The sequence below is a fragment of the Toxotes jaculatrix genome, chromosome 4 (genome assembly GCF_017976425.1).
Source record: "Toxotes jaculatrix isolate fToxJac2 chromosome 4, fToxJac2.pri, whole genome shotgun sequence".
In the NCBI taxonomy this organism is placed as follows: domain Eukaryota; kingdom Metazoa; phylum Chordata; class Actinopteri; family Toxotidae; genus Toxotes; species Toxotes jaculatrix.
The window spans coordinates 25,834,569-25,855,506 of NC_054397.1; the positions used below are offsets into that span (position 1 = coordinate 25,834,569).

General features: G+C 40.6%; 2 protein-coding genes across 4 annotated transcripts; both read right to left on the reverse strand.

Moving 5' to 3' along the window:
• Positions 1 to 674: 674 nt before the first annotated feature.
• On the reverse strand, positions 675 to 13,643 carry dtd1 (D-aminoacyl-tRNA deacylase 1). Of its 3 annotated transcripts, none has more exons than XM_041036776.1 (6): positions 13,537 to 13,643; positions 13,011 to 13,101; positions 12,163 to 12,398; positions 10,938 to 11,035; positions 5,386 to 5,541; positions 675 to 2,146 (listed from the first exon to the last, which is right to left on the reverse strand). In XM_041036776.1, exons 1-5 carry the CDS (start codon positions 13,577 to 13,579, stop codon positions 5,386 to 5,388), a joined length of 624 nt encoding a protein of 207 aa, XP_040892710.1. In that variant the 5' UTR covers positions 13,580 to 13,643; the 3' UTR covers positions 675 to 2,146. The 3 variants fall into 3 exon arrangements, with proteins under 3 accessions (XP_040892710.1, XP_040892708.1, XP_040892711.1); XM_041036774.1 differs by having other exon boundaries at positions 5,377 to 5,541; XM_041036777.1 differs by lacking the exon at positions 675 to 2,146 and adding an exon at positions 2,164 to 4,320 and having other exon boundaries at positions 5,377 to 5,541.
• Positions 13,644 to 14,388: 745 nt separating this feature from the next.
• Positions 14,389 to 15,774, reverse strand: LOC121180840 (small integral membrane protein 26-like). Its single transcript, XM_041036503.1, has 2 exons — positions 15,531 to 15,774; positions 14,389 to 14,899 (listed from the first exon to the last, which is right to left on the reverse strand). Exons 1-2 carry the CDS (start codon positions 15,652 to 15,654, stop codon positions 14,724 to 14,726), a joined length of 300 nt encoding a protein of 99 aa, XP_040892437.1. The 5' UTR covers positions 15,655 to 15,774; the 3' UTR covers positions 14,389 to 14,723.
• Between the last annotated feature and the right edge of the window lie 5,164 nt (positions 15,775 to 20,938).

Below are 20,938 nucleotides of genomic sequence, written 5' to 3' on the forward strand. Positions count from 1 at the left end.
CACACCGCTCCCACTCCTACTGCCCTGCCCTGCCGTTCAGGGTATCCATGCAGAGACACACAAACAGCCATGTTGAAATACACAGGTGATTCCATGGACAGACAAACCCTGAACATTTGCTCATTTACTCAACACTCCCTGTTCTCACCCCACTACAGCTTTGATCAATTGAAGTCCTCTCAGATGTCTGGTACAGTACATCAATAATCCAAGGCCCCACAGACTACTTCCTCCTCTTTCTGTTAAAACGTGTCTGGCATTGGGATCACAATGCAGTCATTGCAGAGGAGAGCTGCAGTTCTAGCCCAATTTGAAGCGGTACTTAGGCTAGCTAGCTAGCAGACGTATTTGGGTCACGTCTTCCCTCTCCGAGAGCTCCCCAGTCCGGGCTACAGCAGCTCCTCTGCCTTTTATGCTGCTCTCCACCACAACATGGAGAAACCTCGGCTCAGCACCACTGGACAGAGAGAGAAACAAGGGGGGTACTATATGGTAGGGTTGGCTAGGAATAGCTTGCTTGAACTAAAAAAAAAAAAAAAAACTCAAGAGCTAAAGTTGGGACAATATAGACGGGCCAGGTGGTGATGCTGAAAGGAGAAATAAGGACAAACATCCTTGTTCTTGCATCACATAAAACAAACAGTGGAAAATCACACAAAAATGCAGAATGGGTCTCGTTTTCTATTGACGTCTTTATAAAATAACAACAAAATGTACATTCAGATCTGTCAAGTGACAGCAGGACAGTGTCATCATCAAAAAACATTAATAAATAGTGAACGTGTTTTTCTGAAGCCAAAGTCTGCCCGGAGACACTGGTGCCAGTGTTCACTGACAGTGAAGCACAGCTGGCTCCTCTCCACAGAGGTAAAGTACAGGTAATTGAGACAAACTGGCTTGTAGTCACTGAGCTGAAGATACTCGATCCTAGTCTTAAAATCGACGACAGCTGAAGCCAGTACCATGGCATAGTCTCTCCCTGCAGTCAGAAGGGTTGCTTCCTCTGAGAAGGTGCACACAAGTAACATTTTAGGATTTAAAGTCCAACTGAAATCACAACTAGTCATTAGTTCTTGCAGTTATCAAGTCAATTTTTAAATGTATTGCTAATTTCTTTTTATTACTGAGAGGAGAAAATGTCTTTGGAGATCAAAAATTCTCTTTTAGCCTCTAAACCTCTAGGCAGTTTGATTGACAGCTGAGCCAGTGTACAAACAAACAAACAATGTAAACAAACGTGCCCTGTTTACTGTCCTTTACAAGCTGAGGATAGAGAGATTTTTTAAAAATTATTATTTAGCTAATTTAAAATTAAGATAATTTAGCAAGCTAAGGCATGTTCATGAATATGGGAGGAAAAGGAGATGTTAGCTGGAAAGCTAATGTGGGTTATTGTTCAAACTTTGTGTAGTGCTTTTTCCAGCAATACAATCTAAATTTCTCCCATTTGCCAATGGATTTTTTCCTAAAAGGCAGCACAGAGCATGTGATTTACAGAGCAGACCTGCATTCTGGAGCAATTTCAGTTGAGCCTTTAAACATACAGTCTATTCATACAGGTACAGCAACATTTATAAATAGACTTTACACATGTAACTATGGCAATCATGAGGTGCAATCAGCGTGGGAAGGCTGTTACATTATCACTATCCTGATGTTCTTTAACTGTACTATAAGCCAAGGACGTGGAGCTGAGCTGTGCTTCAGGGTCAGTGTCATGTCTCAAAGCAGAGATTAAGTGGGAACAGCAGAGAGTGAGACAGGTAGGAGGAATCTGAAGAGACAGAGACAGATGGATGGCGGTGGGAAAAAGACGGAGTAAGAGAGCACAGAAAGCTACCAGGCCACACAATGAGGTACTGCTGATGTCTATTCTGTCCCGTATCACACACGTTCCCTTTCTATGCAGCCTTGTTCAACCTCTCACATCCTCTTTGCTACTTTGTTTACACCTAGCCGGGCCCATCTGATTCTGAAGAAGAAAGTCCAAGAACACCACCGAGGAGAAGACGTTCTCTGCGACAGGCCAAAGAATCCTGCTGATTTCCAAACAGGAAGGAGGACAGTCCACAATCAGGTGTAAGTCACTGAGGATTAAGGCCTTCCTGAGCAAACTAGGCTCACTGTCATGTCCCCGGTATGACAACTGCATGAGAGAAAACAGAACAGAGTCATTTTGGTCTCTGGCTCTTGTGTTATCGTGAATCAACAAAGGTTTAGAAAAAGGATTTTAAAGTTTAAAGCGTCTGCCATTTATGAGAACCACGTGAAAACAAACAAAAATAAAGCTTAAGGGCTAATGTTAGAAAAATTACAGAAATTACACCTTCTCACTTTAAAGCTTCATTAATTGACTAAAGCTAAAAACACTGACATATTAACACCTCTATAACGTTCTTAAGGCGAACACGTTAGCAAACACATGCGTATTAACACATCCTGTAGATAGGGCGCAACATTAGCTTTTGTTTGGAGCACATTTTTGTCAGCGTTTTAAATTCATTTCTGTGAACAACCTCGTGGAGCAGAAAACCAAAAGAATGAGCTGAAAGATGCTAAAACCGTCCTCACAGCTGAGAGGACCTGCAGAGTTATGTTCATCAGCATGAGTGACACCATTCATATTAGCTCGCAGTCGATCAGTTCAGCCTCAGACACAGGTTGCCCTCATTCAGACATATATTAGGTGAACAGAGACAGTGAAAAAAAGTGATGAAAGTTTAAAGTGGAATCAGCATTTTATTAGCAGGTTTTTCAGCAGGTTTGCACAAAGAAAGAATGTGACCGCAGGCTTTATCAAGTAATAAAAAGGCACAACACTGTGAAAGCAGCCATACAAAAATTTTAAAATGGAACTTACATCTACTCTGTGAAAACGTCTCTGACAGGTCTGGAATAGGTGATTTGCAAACAATTAGAAAACCAGTTTTCAGTGTGGGCTGGAAATTGCTCAGAGCAGCCTGACGAGCAGCACAAACCTTCTTGTAAGCTGTTTATATCAAAATTACAACACTGCAGACAGGAAGGAAGGAAGACCAGAAGAGATTACTCATTCGGAGGGAAGCGCACACTGCTCATGTTTAAGTCATGCAAAGCAAACCTCAGGAACACCAATTCCCTCTTTGAAATATGCAGTGACAAAGCCGAGCAAGCAAGCCCCTTGTCTGACATCTCTCTTACATCCAAATTTCCCTCTTCCACCTCCTCTCCCACCACAGCACACACACACACACACACACACACACACACACACACTTCCAGAAGTGCTGTGTGTGCACTCCCCTCCCGCACACCCAGACATGAAAAACCAAATAACTCTTGACTTAAGACTTTTTTTTTTTTTTCAGCTTCTCCTTCCTTCTCATCTCCCCCTCTCTGGCTCTCTGTCAGACAAAAAAGGACTTATGTAACAAGGTGCTGAGGCTTCCATGTCTTGGGGCACATGTTTACCCAACATGCACATGGGGATTACAGAGCGGGCCCCCCTGCTGTAGAAGAGTTTGGGATAGCACTACAGGTTTACAAGGTCCCACACGGGACAGGGTGTGTGTGTGTGTGTATAGGGTGTTACAGAACAGATGAAGCAGTACCACACAAGACAAAAAGAAGGCAACACACCTCAGTGTTGAACTGCAGATGTTTCGAATGTTTTTATCAGTATGTAACTGTACACGTCTGTGAGAACAGAGGAGCAGGAAGTATGGCCGCTGTTAAAGTGCAGTTATAGTGCCGGTTTGACGACGTATCTGTTAACGTGCGTGTCTGCCAGAGAGTTCACACAGGGAGAGGAGCTGTGCCACAGGAGCCAGCAGCAGCAGCAGCAGCCTCAGCAGGGAGAGCAGAAGGGACACGGGGGGGGGGGGGCTGAGTCAATGCCTCCCCATCTCTATTCTCCCAGAACTCAACTGTTTTTGCACTAGTAAACAAATACTGAAGGCAAATAAGAGAAACCCCAACCTCCTCCTCTCCCCCTCCTCACCCCCGCAGTACGAGCCCCAGAATGAGAAACAAACAGGTCTGTCTCTCATGAGCGTTGCCGAGTTTCACCGCAATGTCAACAACAACAAAGGGAGCAGGCAAAGACAGGAAAAGGAGATGTGGAAAACAGAGATGGTGAGGGGACTGCAAATTTAAAGCTGCCATATCGTACATGACACCAGTATAAAATAGGCGAGAACTATTTTTGGGGGCAACTGTATTTGTTGACAGTGCAAAAGAAAAAAAAAACTGCGCAATTTCTTGCAGAGGCACAGCTGTAAATTTTCTCAGCACTGTGTAGTTCTCATGTGTTCAGGTCTCTCAGGGCTTCTGTCAAACTGTCTTTGAGACAGAACAAAAAGGCTGGCTTTAAAAATTTAATATGCTGCAACTCTTTACATTTATAAAAGTCAGTTATGAGAGAAAGGAGAAAGTATAAAGTTATAGTAAAGCCCTTTTCAGACAGGGAATCTGTAACATCGCTGGCTTCATTTATCTGTTAAAGGTTATTATCAGTTTCATAAATGTTCTGTAATGGCTTTATTCAAACATGATAAGACTTTTACTGATAGAGCCATATGGCTGTGCGATATTTAGCACCTTGTACACAAGAGGGAACAGTGTCATTGCCACAGTGCAGTGAGTTTTCATTTCTCTCACAGGCTGGATCAGTGATTCCAAACGTACTTTGTAGTTGGAGCCTCAGTTAATGAACTTAATCAGCACAAGGAATCTGCTCATAACTTTTCTCATTAAAGAAACTTAATATCTCTTGTTGTTTTCCATCACTGTTAAGGCGTTCAAACTTGTACAAGAGCAACAGAAGAGAGTGTTTTGGTTGCTTATTCAGGTATGATACTGAGAGGAGACGGAAAACTTCACACGCATTTACATAATGAAGAGCTGGTCCGAAAGTATATTGTCTTGCAGTTAGTAAAGCAGAAGTGATGAAAAAAAAAAACATGGTAGGTATTTTGTACTGACCATAAATATCATCAAAAATAATCAATATCTCAATAATGTCATGAATTTGATTCCTAACCTGAGACTTTTCATAATCGCTCATTTATTTCCTACTAGACAGACTGAATATCTCGATGGACTATCTCAATCGTCCTCCATTATGTTGCAGTATGTGGCTAAATTGTATTTTTAATAATTAATAAACAGAACTGAATTTGCAGTTGCACAAACATTAAGCTTAAGTTGATATTGACCTTTATAACACAGTGACTGATTCAAGGTTTCTAATTACTCTCTTTAAGACGAGTCTCAGGTTCATAAAATTAAAGACACTTGTGACATTTTAAGGACCTGTAGTCTGGTGTTCTGTGTGAATGTGTGCTGTGAGTGGCTGTATGAGTTGTGTGTGTGTGTGTGTCTCCTAGGCTCCCTCACCCTGCTAACCTAGGGCTCCCTCTCTGAAGACACATCACCCTCTGCTCCACTACTGGCGTTTGGGTCCTGTCGGGAACGCAGGGCGCCCTTCTCCCTGCCTGACTCTGAGGGGCCCTTGGAGCGTGTCTTCTCTTTCCTCTGCTGCTGCTTCTCCTGCTTTGACAGCTGAGGAAAACATAAGAAACAGGAAGGCCTGGGTCATAAATAAATTCTTTATCTTACAGTTCAGTTCATGTGGCCTTCAAACGTAGATTATAACCACGTCCAAGCAGAAGACACGCAGTTATCAGTTATTCACAGGACACATGCCGTGAATGAGAAGCAGAAAAAGCTCAGATTCTGCCTTAAAACTACAGAAAGAAAAAGAGTTAAAGGAAAAATCCACAGACACAACTGACACCAAAGTGCTTCACATTTAAATTCAACTTACCCTGTCCTACTACTTCTTCATTAAGACTTTTATTTTCCCAGAGAACATGCCAGAACATGACTGATGGATCCAGCTGTGACTTTCATGTGTTATCTCTGAAAAATAGTGAGCCTAGATGGAAGCCTCTGCTCTTTATTCTGAGCTGCAAGCTGACATTTACCACGGATGCTTTGGATAGCCGGAAATATTTTCTGCTACCTTACGTCATTGCAGTTCCACTAACATATCTGAGGAATACAACATGCATCACCATTTGTTAACACATTTTATGATGGTCACATTGCATTATGGGAGTGCCCCTTTAAAAATATCTGTTTACTGTGTATTAGGCAACAGTGGATTAAAAAAAACAAACATCTGATGTGGATGAACTAAGCCATTTTACAGGAAATATGATAAAAATAAACATGTTAAATGTTTAAATGTTTTCTGCCAACATGTGTAGTAAAAAAGTGTCCTGATTTTCAGCTTTAAAGAAATGATGACATTAAATACCATGAGACAGATTTTTTCCGTTAGCTTCGTTCTATGAGCAGCGGAGTTGTACAAAAACCAAACATTTTCTCCCAACTTCAGAACATTTTTCTTTATTTCACTAAGAGAAATCTGTGTTTGTGTTTTTCTCTGAGCTGCTCTGCCTGGTCTGAAGTGGGTGGGGCTCACCTGGAAAAACTGGATGTCACTCAGAGTTTTTGAGTGTTAAACTCTTAATAAATAGTACCTAAGAAAACCAAACTATATTTTAATTGTTGCCTATTTAATCATGAATATTTAATTTTTGAATTTTCACGGGATTTCACACTTAAATAACTTTTAACTTGTAAAATATATGAAAAACCTTATCAATCTGTGGCTCCTGGTGGCTCACAGGGCTGAGGCATTCAGCACGAACATGCTGCATCATGACTTGCAGATCATGACCTTTGCAGCGTGTTCAGCGATCACCCAAAGGTCCCGACATGCATGAGAATTAGTAAATGTAATTAAACGAAGAAGGAGGAACACGTCAGAGCCACAGACCAACACTCCACATCTGACTGCTCTTTGTGAGTGAACGACCACTTCTCTTCTCTCCTCGTCTGCAGCTATTCTGGGTTGTCATATGATCACTTCAATAAGTCTATTGTTGTGACTGCATGCGCTGCCTCTCACACACACTCCAAAATAGCCCCTCACAATGCCACTCAGCACAACTAGTCACTACTCCAATCAAACCCGCGCCTCCCTCTTTTCTCGTTGTGTTCTTCACGGTTCATGAAACACCGCAGCGGTAATGAACAAGTGGGTAAGCTACCCGTCATCCTAAAAAGCCTGTAAACACAGATGCTAAAATTTTTATGGCTGCAGAGGAAATATTTATGTGTTAAGTGTCATCTTAAAAATCCAGAGCACTGCGTAAGACATTACATTATTCACAGGGCACAAAAAAAAAAAAATTCTGTCTTATTCCCATTTGAACCCATTAACATGCTGTGGTATCAAACCAGGCCTGCTGTCTCTGTTGATGATATAACATCTGGTCCATAAAACCAGGGGAGACATATAGGTTCAACATCTGAATACAAACTGGACCCAGAGGGAACAAACATGCTTCTTCCTTTGCCATAAAGGAATCAGCATTTCAAACTCAAACCCAAAACTCTGAATCACAGCCTCATAAAGTCTTGACCTAACACGATCAAACATTCCATAATTTCTGTGTATGTTGGGTTTCAGCCCAGAGGCCCCAAACAAAATAATGCACAAACAGTCAGGTGAACAAACAGAAGAGCTCAGGACTCCTCCTGCTATCAACCCCAGCCGCCGAACATCCCAAAGAGAACATCCAAACAGGATGATTTTCATTCCTCTGGATAACACCATTGTTTGCTGGCCGCTTGACCCTGCAGTGGACTAAATCCCTGATTCATGGAAAGAAAGGAACAGTGTCTCTTGGCCGTTGCTTTATTCCCCTCTCCACCCCCCCCCCGTGCCAAGCTTAGCCTATTGGCTGGCCTTTCATCCCTCATGTTCAGCCTTGGCTTTGGCTCCTCAGCCCCCACAGCAAAACATCCCAAACAGACAAGATTAAAATTCTGAGGACTGCTTAATATCCCTCACTTTGGGCAGGCAAGCCGAGCCCACCAAGGGGAGAGCAGCCAAAGCCGGCCCGCAGCCAGAGCGTAAGGATGTTGGCTGGGTTCGGCGGAAGTGACCAGAATTGATTCAGGAAGATGGATATTATGAGCTTCTTTCAAATATCTGAGATAAGTGGCTGAGAGGTGTATCCATGTTACCGAGAGGCAGTGTTTACTATCTCTGTTACTTAGCCTATGATTTGTATAGATTTCTTCAGTGCTGCTGAAAGACATTTTATGGCTTGGCATGGTTTTCTTAGAGGGATATCGAAATAAAACTGGGGGCACAGAGCCATTTACAGGGGGAAATAAGGAGTGCAGCTGAACAATAATATTAACTGCTGCAATTCTTTATGTTAATTGCTGGAACAGAGCCATTATTAATGCTATTGGTTCCATCTGTGCTTTTGCTGCTATGTTGAGTCAAAATGTCTGATGCCAGGGGTTTGATATGAAGGGCTATTAATCTGATTCACTTGGCAACAACAATAAAACAAGAGTGGCCTGATACCAGGAGGGTTACCAAGACTCAGGTTAGAAAGATTTATTCAGAGAGCATAAGAACATGCTTGGTTTGAGAGGGGAGGGAAAGAAAAACAGTGATGCTCATTAATCAACCAGATCGGTTTGACTGAAAATGGCATAAAACTAACTATATTTTTTGGAATTAACAGAATTATTTTAGTTCTGGGTATACTATATAATGGATTGTCATGGAAACTAAAACAGACATTCACTGTCCCCAGAGGATGAAGCAGACTCCAATTAAAATTTGACCGCTAATGTAGTTTGAACACCTTGAAATGAAAGACATTCCCATTAGTCTCAGCTGTATTTTGTGTTTTGCTAATTAGAAAATGTGCTAAACTAAGATTGTAATCTTTCTGTAAAAAAAAAATTTCCTGGGACAGCATGTTAGCATTGTCACAGTGAGCATGGTAGCTTGCTCACATTGGCTGTTAACTCAGTGCACCACAGTGCCAGAGTGTGGCCTCACAGAGCCACTACCACGGTCTTGATCTTGTTTCATTAAATTTCTTTCAGAAATATTGAGCTTTTAATAGAAAACCCAGTTTCCTTTAACAAGAGAAGCCAAACTTCTAAAATGTTAAATGTTGTCAAAACACAAGACGTACAAGAAGTTTTCCTCAATAAACAGTCCATCGTTAGCAAATGAGCTTAAACCAGGAACTCTGTGATCAAAGAGTAAGTAAACAAGGCTACAAATCTGATCAGACCCTCAATTCAAATGTTCAGTATCTGACAATCCTTAAGAGTCTGTGCTCTGTAAATATTTTGGTTGGTTACTTAAAAAATATTGAGGTTTGATACTCAGAGCCTAAGATGACATCCATCAACTCATCTGCTCATCACAGAGAAATCCTTTCCCCTGAAAGACCAGAGCTCGTGGAAACACGTCAAGCCGTGAGAGCTGCCTCTCAGCATGAACTGCAAATGATATGATATTAACCCTTTTTCATCTTTCCATTTCAAAGGAGGCATCGTGGTTTGAGCCTGGACTTGTGAAACGTATAGGAGAGTATATCACAGTGAGGAGGTGTGCTGAGAGCAGGCCAGGTCGGCTCCCACAGGGACCGGTACTGCAGAGGGTGAGCATAAAGTGGCAACAGCAAGCTCCTCAAAGCCTGTGCGTGTAGCCTGCGCCAATCATCTGTAGCCCACACAGCACACACACACACACACACACAGACACACACACACACACACACACACAGCACACACACAGATGCAGGTTTTGGCACAGGTGTGATTGTTACTCTCCAGGTGTTTTAAGTTCTCTTTTGTCAAAATTTCCAAATACAACTTAAATAACTAATTATTCTTTCATTATTTATCTTATAGTAGTTCACCTTCAATACTTGATTGTGTGCGTTCCTGTTAGGGATTACTGCTCTCTCACAGAAGGAGATAGGTACAGTAAGTGAATAAACAAACAGGTAAGCAAGCAAAGCTTGAGTTTACAACACCACAGCACAGCCAACTCAACCTCTTCCCCCACTACACTCACTTCAGGCTTAATGCAGCCAAGTTCATCCAGGGAATGTCAGAGATGTGCACTCATCAAATGTAGAGCTGTCCAATACATCAGCCAGGCAGATATTACTCACTGATTATATCTTACCACAGATATATGAGTATTGATGTAACAATATTTTTAAAAAGACAATATAAGACCATTATGCTGACATAGATAACGGTAGGAAACATTCCCTGTAGCATGTGTTGCATAGAGAGAAACAACAGAGTACAACTAAATGAAGAAAACATTTTTAAAAATGTGTTGGTCGTTTTCACTCAACTTTAAATATCAGAAACATATTTAAAGCTACATTCATTAGTTTATAGCACAGAAACAAAACAATGAACTCAGAGAGGCCAACAAGCTCTTTTAGCTAACTATACACACTATATGCAATACACGCTCAGTACATATCCATTTACTAATGAAATTTCAAAAACTCTTCCAAAAATCAGTTGGGTTGTATCATTTACACCTACATTAATGTTAAACAGATGAAGTCAGCAGTAGGGGAAAATAAATATCAATTTCAAAAAAATCATCTCCGGACAATCTGTCTCTTACTCATTATCCTTAAGTAAAGAAAACTGTGCTCTGCAGGAAACATGAGAAACAGGAGCGACGGCAAACAACAGAAGAACAAATATCACCATCTAGTGGCTCAAAATGAGAAATAAAATGAATCCTTGAAAAGTAGAATGACAGTAGAATGAATTCTGATTTTTTTTAAGAGCAGTGGCAGAGGAAATGAGAACCAATATTTATTTTACACATTTGCTTTCAAATTACTTTGTAAAAATGTACCTTTGACAAAATTATCTTAACTAAAGGTCGATTTATGTACTTATTTCTGGATTTTGAGTCATCAAAGTCCATGAAATACAGCTGAAACCCCAAGAAAAGAGCTTGACCTTGAGTTAAGATTTTTTTTTTTTTTGTCAAACTACTTGAACCTTCATGCTCAACAACGTACCTGTCTGGGGTCCGTGGGACCAGCAGGTGAGGCCAGTTCAATGGTAACAGGTCCGTCGTTTTGTATGTGCACCTGCATGTAGGCTCCAAACTTCCCATCTAGAAACACAAAACAAAACACAAGGACATTTTACCAGTCATAAATAACCAGCACCGAGAATCAAAACTGCCGCACATCATGTTTCATCTATTAGCATCACTTGCCACAGATAACCTTCACTTTACTCTTTCTAAGGAGGCCACTTCATCCCACATCCTCATAGTAACAGGCAGTAAAAACCAGTGCAATTTGTTGAGCATTGGCAGTCGATGTTTCACAAGGATGTAGGATAACATGGAGCCTTGAGACATTGGGGACAAAAGATGAAGGGGATGTAGGAGGAGAGGAAGTTTAAACTTAAATGTTCTCCTTTCTTCCACTGGGTTCGTGAGATTAATGACACCATCTGCACAATGAAGCTGTGGAGAAGTGCTGCATCATCATATTTCCTCTGTGGACTGTGTGTGTGTGTGTGTGTGTGTGTGTGTGTGTGTGTGTGTGTGTGTGTGTGTGTGTGTGTGTGTGTGTGTGGTAGGGGGGGGTGCTAATTAGGAAGCCTTATGCCTCCTTTGCTGGGACAAGGTGTTCTCCGCACCTGCTCCCCAGTGGGCTGACCCAATTCACTGCCACCGTCACCACCACCACCGCGTCACAGCACGGATAATCCAAACCTGCCAGCCCCTAAACTGCCATAACCCTCCACTGAGATGGGAATACAGGCAGTTAAACAGCAGGGGGACAGGGCACCGGTCCAAACTTACAAGTGAGTGGCGATAATGGTGACCCTCAACACTTTTGTTTTTAATTAGCTCAGAAACAAGAAGCTGTGAACAAGCCAGTGTTTTTTAGCCATGTTGTCCTGCAGCCTCCTGGGACTCTATTCAAACTGGCATTTCATTTTTTTTCCACACTTCCCACAATGACCCAGTAAATTCTTACTGTTTCTTAGTGCTGACTTCACACAATCCACAATCTTCTCATATATTAACAACTGCTTAATATCTGACCCAGTATGACATTTTATGTGTAATCAGATGCATAGACATATTCTATATGGCATAAAAAAAAACTAACTGGGAAATATAATATAAAAACTGCACAGTATAAGGTCCAACAGCAGCAGGAAGAATGCCACTGTAGGACCACAAAACAAGGACAGTAAAGATGGCGGCATGGGTTTACCCACCCTTGATAAGCTCTGGCTTGTAGGCACTCCTCATGTTCTCCAGGATGCTGTTGTAGAAGGACTGAGCCAGCTCTGCAGGCATGGCTGAGTGAAAGTCAGGCTTGTTGCCCTTCAGTATACACTGCAGGGTGAACTGGCTCACACACAGCACCTCAAAGTCCCGGTCCATGACGCTCTTGCTCCATGCTCGCCCGTTCTCGTCCTCAAACAGCCGCAGGTTCAGGATCTTGCGTACTCTGAAAAAAAGAGGAGAAAAGCAGTGCTGGATGAGTCTGAACTGATATGAATCATCCATTCTGTCTATACTAAGATGATAACTCTCTGTTCAATCTGGTCAACACTGGCCGAGAATTGGATTTGCAATTTATACCATTGCTGCTGAACATTTTTACACCATTAATCTGTAGACTATTTGTGATCATCCACTGGTTTCTTTTCATGTCAGGACAATATGAAAATCAAGCTTGACCAAACAGATTGTCTTTACAATTTTGCTGTCTGTATTGTTAGTAAAAGTTGTGATATTGTTACGTGGCCACGCCATTTATGGAAGAGTATTTTTGCTCCTTAGCTACTAATGATGTATACTTAACAACTTTGCTGATGGTTTTCAAGTGCATGCTATAATGCACGGATGTTTTGGATTTGGGGATTTATTTGTGCCAAAGCCATCGGCTCCCATTCATTTCAGTGCAGCATCAAAATCAGCAATTCTCAGATTGAAACATGCTTGAACAGTATAATCCATCACACTGAATGTCAAGTGTGCAATAATTTCAGTTCAAATTAATGTAATCTTGAAGGTCCCACGCACTCACTCACCCACCCACCCACCCACACACACTCACATGTAGTCAGCATCCCTCTGGGTGTCCTCCACAGATATACCCAGCAGTACACACAGTCCCCGTCCTATTGAACTGACCTGCTCCTCTCCCACTGCAGGAAAACAGAGAAAGGCTGATGAGTGAATGAACTGCTGCTGTCATTCAGAGCTGGCAGGTGACAGGCTGAATGAGATCAGTGTGGAGGGAAGGAGCCAGCTGTCCAGACTATCATTCAGCTGTCACAACCCCTGTCACTGTCACGGGGGGGACACTGTCATTATTTGTGCGGTGAAATGACGTTTACTGGTGTCCTCCGAGCAGCAATAGCCAGGTAGCAGTGCTCTGTGTGGACTCTGGTCAGAGACACACCTGGCTATCCCTGACGCCCCTCTCATTTTTGCTGGGAGTGCTAATGCTAACCCAGCTAGCTTAACTAACATACATGGTCAGCGAGGTTACTAAATGAAAGCTGTTAGCCTCAGTAGACGGGACATTATCAAAGGCGGCAAAGCATGGCAGGTTAGCTCAGTTCAAAACAACCGCTTACCTGTCACAGTCGCCCTGGTGACCCTCTGAATGATAGCTTTCATTGTTTTGATTGTGTTGGGGAGCACGCTCTCACAACTTCCGTGGAACCACACCGTGAACGGCGCGTTGTCGCCCTCTGCCGGCAGCGAGACGCAGCACACATCCTCCGCTGCTTCCGGAGGACTGATGGGACAGGACTGATCTTTTTTAGCATTCAGACCCATGTGGATGAAACTTACCACGTACATTTACTGGAGTTAACGCCTCAGTACAATTCTGAAGTACTTACACTTTCTCTTGTTAACTCGATGCTAATTTCTCTTTCTTCTTCTCTACTTCAAAACTATTAAGTGTATAAAAACACATAATGTACTGTACAATATATAAAATAGCTATAATTAGCACATACCTCAGCCTGTTAAAGAATTTAAACACGCTTTGCATGGTAATGCACGTCATAATTATTAATTAATTATACTTTTAACTTAATGTTAAATTGTGAACGCAGTGCTTTTACTAATGGAGTACTGGAGTATTTGTACAGGGTGGTATTGTTTTTGTTTTGCTTTGCTTTGTTTTTTGTGGATTTCTTTTTAGTAATACTCCTTCCACCTTGAGATTGAATCTTTATTGTAGGTTGTTGTTGTTATAGCAACACACTCAGGTGTGTCTAGACTACCTGTGTGGTGAGAGTGCAGGGAATGGGATGTGCTGGGAATTACAATAGAGCTAAGAGGTGGAAATAACAAGTGTTGCATATATGAATATTGCTTTGACATGGAGACCAAAAAGTAATATCACTGTGAAAAATAACTTGCTTACTTAAGGTGTTCAGTTTTATTGAGATTGCTATGTTGTTTTTATATAAACTACCTAAATTATATTAAATAAGCCTAATGGCCTCAGACACTTATTGTACTAACAAAGTTAAATGGAATATGAACATGTTTATTTAAATAAACATTAGTTTATTTAAACTCTGTGGCAACATTACGTGGTGGTCATTTTATATTATTTTAATAATATATCATGACCAGTTACAGTTGAGTGGCATCCAAACAAAATGGCAGCTTGCACAGATACCACAATGGAATTTCCTTTACAAATTATAATTATGTCCTCACACAAAAGCAGAAACTCATCATCATAAAGATTCACTCCTGACAAGAGTAAACCTTCTGTCCATTGTCCTTTGCACTGATGCAGCTACTTTTCACCGTCTCCAGTCCCAGGTTGACTGCTGAATGACGTGATGAAATTGTAGATCCTTGAACTGTATGGGACAAAGTCCTTCTTGTAGACCATGACAGTTTTGGAGTGAGCTGTCTGGTAGACGACTTTATTTGGATTTTCCTGTTCTTCCACCTCTTCTTCTTTTTGGACTGAGGTGAAGGGGGAAAGTAAAGCGTGATTTAGTTAACAGTTACTGTTGATATATGTGGGTAAACAGGGTTGTATACTGTGTATGATAACTGAAAAGGTCAGACGAGTCTGAATGAATATGAACCGTTGATGTTGGAAGTAATCAGACCCATTAGTTTATTTTAATTTCCAAAGTGGCTTCTTGTTACAGTGTATAGTATATATTACATACTTATTGTTTATACTGTAACACAGACTCATTGAACTGTATTGGATCTGATCATACGGTACATATATAGTGTATGTGTGCACTATTTACGTTGGACACATCACCCCATTGGTTTGCTGTTCATTCCGTACATTCATTCATCTTTACATATACATGTTAACATACAGTCAGCTTGCTGGTAGATGCTAAACTGCTACTTTCTGCGTGTAAAAACAATGACCTGCTCACAGCGCTGTTAGCCGACTGTTTTTTCATAACATTATCAACAAAGACAGTGATAAAGGTGGTGACTAGCAGAGTGAACAGCAGTGTGTGTGTGTGTGTGTGTGTGTGTGTGTGAGAGAGAGAGAGAGAGAGAGAGAGAGAGAGAGAGAGAGAGAGAGAGAGAGAGATACAGTGTGTGCTGCTTCACACTCACTCACCTGCCGTGTCCTCATAACGACCTGTGTATTTGTAATATGCGTAGGAGCCGATCATGGTCCAGACGCCAAGAGCATAAACTGCTGATACTCTTTTATTCCACTTCAGCGCATCTTTAAACGGCATGACTGCAGTCTGAGCCGATAAACGGGCTCCTCTTTATGCTGCTGTAAAGGTGTCGCGTCTCTTTAGCTGGAGCGTTCAGGAGGCCGCCATGACAGCAACACGCGGAAGTACAAAAACACAAACTTCCGGGGCGTGGCCAAGACTGTTTAAAGAAATATAACCGATGATTTAAATGAAAAAGTAAAGAGTAAAGACTAGGTAAAGAGTAAAATAAGTGTTTTGTATCACCAATTTTAAACGTTTATATTTATTAAATATTGTTCCTATAGTAAACACATACTGTCCGAACATGGTATATGTATGTCTCTGTGCCAGATAGCTGATCAATCTTTCTTCCATATCAGGAGAATACATTTTATTACATAGAACGACAGGATTTTAATATACATTTATTATATATTTGACACACAAATCAACAGGAAAACCCAATATCAGCACCTAAAACCATGTCAGAATTTGGGAACATAATTTGCTCTGAAATATACATGCTCTGTTTAAAGGTGTCATACTCAGGTTATGTTATAAACATGACTTTGATACATTTGTCATATGGCATTATTACAGTGTGCTGTCTTTCCTGCTGCCACGTGGATCTCCTCTGAGGAAAGAGACTATTCCTAGACACAGTCAGTCTATGGGTGATTTTGTGGGCCTTCACAGCTGTGGCCCTGGAACTTAAAGCTTTTTGAACATGTTGCCTTTCACAGCTGGCTGAGTCCTGCATGAGATAAATAGTGGTAAATGCCAGACCTGGTCATGTGATTAAATTACCTATACATAACATAATCATGTTGGCTCTTGAATTACTTGGCATGTAAAGATGTGTGAATATGTAAATAGGGAAATTCCACATGGATGAACTTACTCTAAATGCAAACTATGGATTCTTTTGCAAAGAATTATTTGAAAATTGCACCACAATTAAGTTTATAAAAGAAAGAACATGCACTTGATGTGCCATTTTAGTTTATGGTTATTTTATTTACTTTGTTTTATCTTTTATCCCTCTGTTTATATCAATGGTATTATCCGTTTTTGGGGTTTTTTTTTTTTTTTTTTTACATACTGTATGCGTGTACTGTTCTGTTTCTAAAAAGTAAATTTTTTTAAAAGACCTGTGAGAAGGGTAGTTGAGCTGAAGAGATTTTCTGGACGTTGTGGGGGCACCAGCCAATCAATACTTCATGTAGTAGATATGAGTCACTCCATATTATTTTCCTGATTTATTATGTTACTGCTCATGGTACGTGGGATAAAGGTCAGAGCTGTCACCTGACATGCCTTGTGGCTACACTGAAATACCGCACGCACATGTTCTTTCTGAACAACATGAATAAATCTCTGTGACTTGTGGTTGACTATATAAAGAATGGGATTTTTAAATGTTGTCCTTGCCCCATGTTAGCTGAAGGATATAGCTCGTTAGGTTCACATGAAAACTGAAGACTGTCCACAGACCATTCAGCTAACACAAAAAAATGGATTTGATTTGTACAGGAAAAGGGCAGAGCTGTAGACTCGGACTCGGACTTGAGTCGCAAATAATCACAAAAATTATGACAAGAGAACTGAACTGAACTTGAATTTGACTCCTGATTTGAATTGTATGGGACTTGACTCCCTAAACACGTGACCTCATGTAAGATTTGAAGGAAAAAAGCAATCAAGTCTTGGGACAGTCACTGAAGTCACTGTGGCTAACACTGAAGACACAGAAGTCATGTCCGTAGTGATTTTTTAACAGAATATGGAGGCCTAAAGCAAATACTTCAATCTAAATGACCACTTGCAGGTTACAGAACAACTGTGATCATGGTTAGATTCAAAAGATTCAAAAAGATTCAAAAGATTTTTATTGTCAATTCACTATATGTGCAGGACATACAGGCAAATCAAAATACTGTTTCTCTTTCACCCGGTGAGACTTGCGATTAAGTATAAAAAAAAAAAAAAAAAAAAGGAGAAACAATGGTGAAATGGGTTTGAAATGGGAAATGGACAGCAGCCTCCTGTATTGGACAACTTTCAGTTGTGGATGCATATACATTTGCTATTCTACTGAGTATTTCATTGACAATGTACAAGCTACTTAAAATAAACCACAATACACATGTTTGTGGTTATGAAAGAACATTTCATCCATTGTAACAGTGTGGCTTACTGTTTTTTAACTGTTGTTTTTTTTTTGTTTGTTTGTTTTTTTTTTTTTGTTTGGTTTGGTTTGTTTTGTTTTTTGTTTTGTTTTTTTGGTGATAGTGTAACTCTGTCAGCTTTTGGCCATGCAATAGTATGAATAAGTAAAATCAATTCACAGTTGTTTTAGGTCTTTTCATAGTGTTTGCTGACAATAAGAAAAGTACACAACATCACCAGAATGATCCTCTGAAAACAGTTCTGATAAAGTTTTTTTCTTGAGACATCTGTGTGACCTGGGAATATGACAAATCACACATGTGAGGGTAGATTTATAGCACTGTTAATGATGAGTCACACACAGCTTTCTCTAAACTGTTTAAAAAAAAAATAATAAGGTGTACAGATGCTATGGAACAGCTGTGGCTGGCAGGTTGCCCATACAAGAGGGTGAAGACATGATTCATAGAAAAATAATGTGTGGCTGTTTTCTTTCACTAGAATACAGCTTGTATTTCTGACCAGTTCAACTTACTAACAACAGTCTAAGGTTTGATGAACTTTTAATGAATAATTGTATACTTTTTATATCACATAAAAAGCTAATATAGCTAATATATTTGATCCTCAGACTCCTGGAGGCCTTGAGGTATGTAGGTTAGGATCCATACTTGCCAGAACTGAAACATACCTGACTAATAGCCTTTAGCGACTGGGTGTGGTGCTTTAAATGTCACTCATTCATTCATTTCTCCCTGAGCCATACATTTTTAAAGTGCTTTGAGTTGGGAAAGCAATGCCAGAGCCAAGGCTGCTGAAATGACATTTCAACTGTTTTAGCCTGGCTAAGACCAAAACACAGCCTGCCCTGCTGGTTTGAGGTTGAAGGTCAAATAAATCAGTGCACAAGATGGAACGGCTGACATAAGAGAGAAGGAAGAACATGCCTTGTTGTTACTTAACTGCTGCCAACAGATGTTTTGAATGTGTTTTAACAGAAGCGTCTGTGCCACTAAAGAATTCGTCCCTCCTAATTTTCATTCAAGAGCATTTCAGATTTGTTGGATCAGCAGATGCATTCGTACCTGAATGATCACACATCCACCATGAGACAGGAAAAAGTCATTGATGTATTTTAAGTTTCTCAAATAGTTGTAGATTTAGTTATCAAATGTAAAATAAAATCTGTAGCTTAAGTTCTTCATTGTTACATACCTTAAATTTTGAGTGAGTCTTGCACAAGAATCCAGGCTCCAGAATCCAGAATGTCACATAGCCTACATGATTTATATGTCCAAAAATGACAGTGAGTCGGATCAACATATGAACACTAATACACTAAAAAACTAAATAAATAAAACACTAAATATCTGAATATAAACAATAGCTGAAATGACTACGTGTGATGGGACAGGTGTTGCTCAGAGTGATGTGCTCACAGGGTGTTTTAGATCAGCTTCTCCACAGCTCACACCTCAAACTCACTCTTCTCAGCCTCCTGTCCTGCAACTGCAGCTTTCAGCAAGAAAGCTGTGATAACCCCACTGTACACAACCAGCAACACAAAGCAGACAAAGTTAGCAACTGGCTGGAGAACACTGTGCAGCATTTAGCAGATAAAGAACCTGACATGTAGACACAGGTCTTCAGATTAATCTTAATGTTCCTCTGCATGATGTGTGACAGGCAGTTGTTGTTGTTAACACGTCGGCCAAAACAGCTTTATGAGGTGATGATATCAGATGCTGTTTTCAGCTGGTTCCAATGCCCCCAAGTGGCCAGAAAGATTAATGAATGCTAACTGAAGGCGTAGCATCTGTCACTGGTTATTTCATGGATGTTGTAGATGACCATTCAGACTCTACTGGTACATCTACAGGTTTACAGTTTGGTACACATGCTCGCCCCGCTCAGAGAGAACTGTCATCACTTTGGTGATCAACTGACTTTTAATCTAGTGCCATCATCAAGTCATTGCTTACAACACTAATCTCCTTCCCATCAGCCTCAGCTTTGCTTTGTGTTAGGTACTAATTAACAAATATAAGCATGTTAACATGATAAAGACTAAGATAGTGACCATGGTTAACATTACACCTGCTTAGCATCAGCAGGTTACCATTGTCATTGGGACAATGTTTAGTACGCAGATGTTCACATTTAGTGTGAAGTACAGCCATAGACTCACTCCTGTCACTTTCAGTCTCCTCTGTGAAATGTGTTCTGTTCTCTCTGTTCCTTCCCTGTTTCAATGTTAGTTCAGTATAATGTAAGAGGATAAAATGCAACGTACATTTTTAATTTCAGCCTCCAGAAATGTGCACGTACAGCGTGATGTTGTAAATAATGCGTTTTTCAGCTCCACTGAGGGTGTATACAGGTCCGATGAAGTGCAGCGGCAGTGTAGTGCCAAGCACAGTGTGAGAGTCAGGCCTCACTGCAGCTGTAAAGCTCAAAGCATGTAAACAACACAAAAACAGAACACAAAAATCTCTGTCTTCTCACACTGAATTTTCAGGTCTTCCATAAAGAGGTATTATATTTATGTGATTTACATTCCATATTTAAAATTCTTACTTTTTGACAAATTGCTTTCTACAAACTCTAGAAATTTATTACATTTTTGTGAATAATTAGTCCACTCGTGTCTGTCTCATTAAAAAATCAAATATTTGGATACACAGAGGAATCTGCTGCTGGATGATGATCCTCAGAGCTGACACCACGGCACCACGTTCTCTTAAAACATGTAGAAGACTGAGGCATTCCTTAACCCTTCAATGGTTTTCTTTCTTTACTTTTAGATTCAAGGTCACAATCCTTTCATGTTTATGTCTCATAAGGCCCGTTTATCTATGTTAGTCTGCACATCTCTATCATGCTTGTAATCACAGAAACAAACACGAGTAATTAGTAATGCAGTAGTGTAACATATTGTTCGACCACTTTTACTATCTTCAGTATTTTACTCTTTGATTCATTGAGCCCAGGGCTGTTTTTCCTGCACTGTCTGTGGAGAAAGCCTGTCACAGGCTGAAGTAAGGGCCCCCTTCCTCTCTGTTGGAACTTGTCGACTGAAGCTATGAGTCAGACAAAGCTAATACATAAACTCTGCAGGCACATGTATGTCCCAGGCACTGTACGGTGTATT

Bases quoted from the DNA above. Each gene is read 5' to 3' on its own strand.
- dtd1 (XM_041036776.1), bottom strand. From the start codon at position 13,579: ATGAAAGCTATCATTCAGAGGGTCACCAGGGCGACTGTGACAG. The intron at 12,399-13,010 runs GTGAGTGTGTGT...TCTTTTTTTCAG, and splicing joins CAGAGGGATGCTGACTACAT to AGTACGCAAGATCCTGAACC. The intron at 5,542-10,937 runs GTACGTTGTTGA...TGTTTTCCTCAG, and splicing joins GTCCCACGGACCCCAGACAG to CTGTCAAAGCAGGAGAAGCA.
- LOC121180840 (XM_041036503.1), bottom strand. From the start codon at position 15,654: ATGCCGTTTAAAGATGCGCTGAAGTGGAATAAAAGAGTATCAGCAGTT. The intron at 14,900-15,530 runs GTGAGTGAGTGT...CCTTCACCTCAG, and splicing joins TCGTTATGAGGACACGGCAG to TCCAAAAAGAAGAAGAGGTG.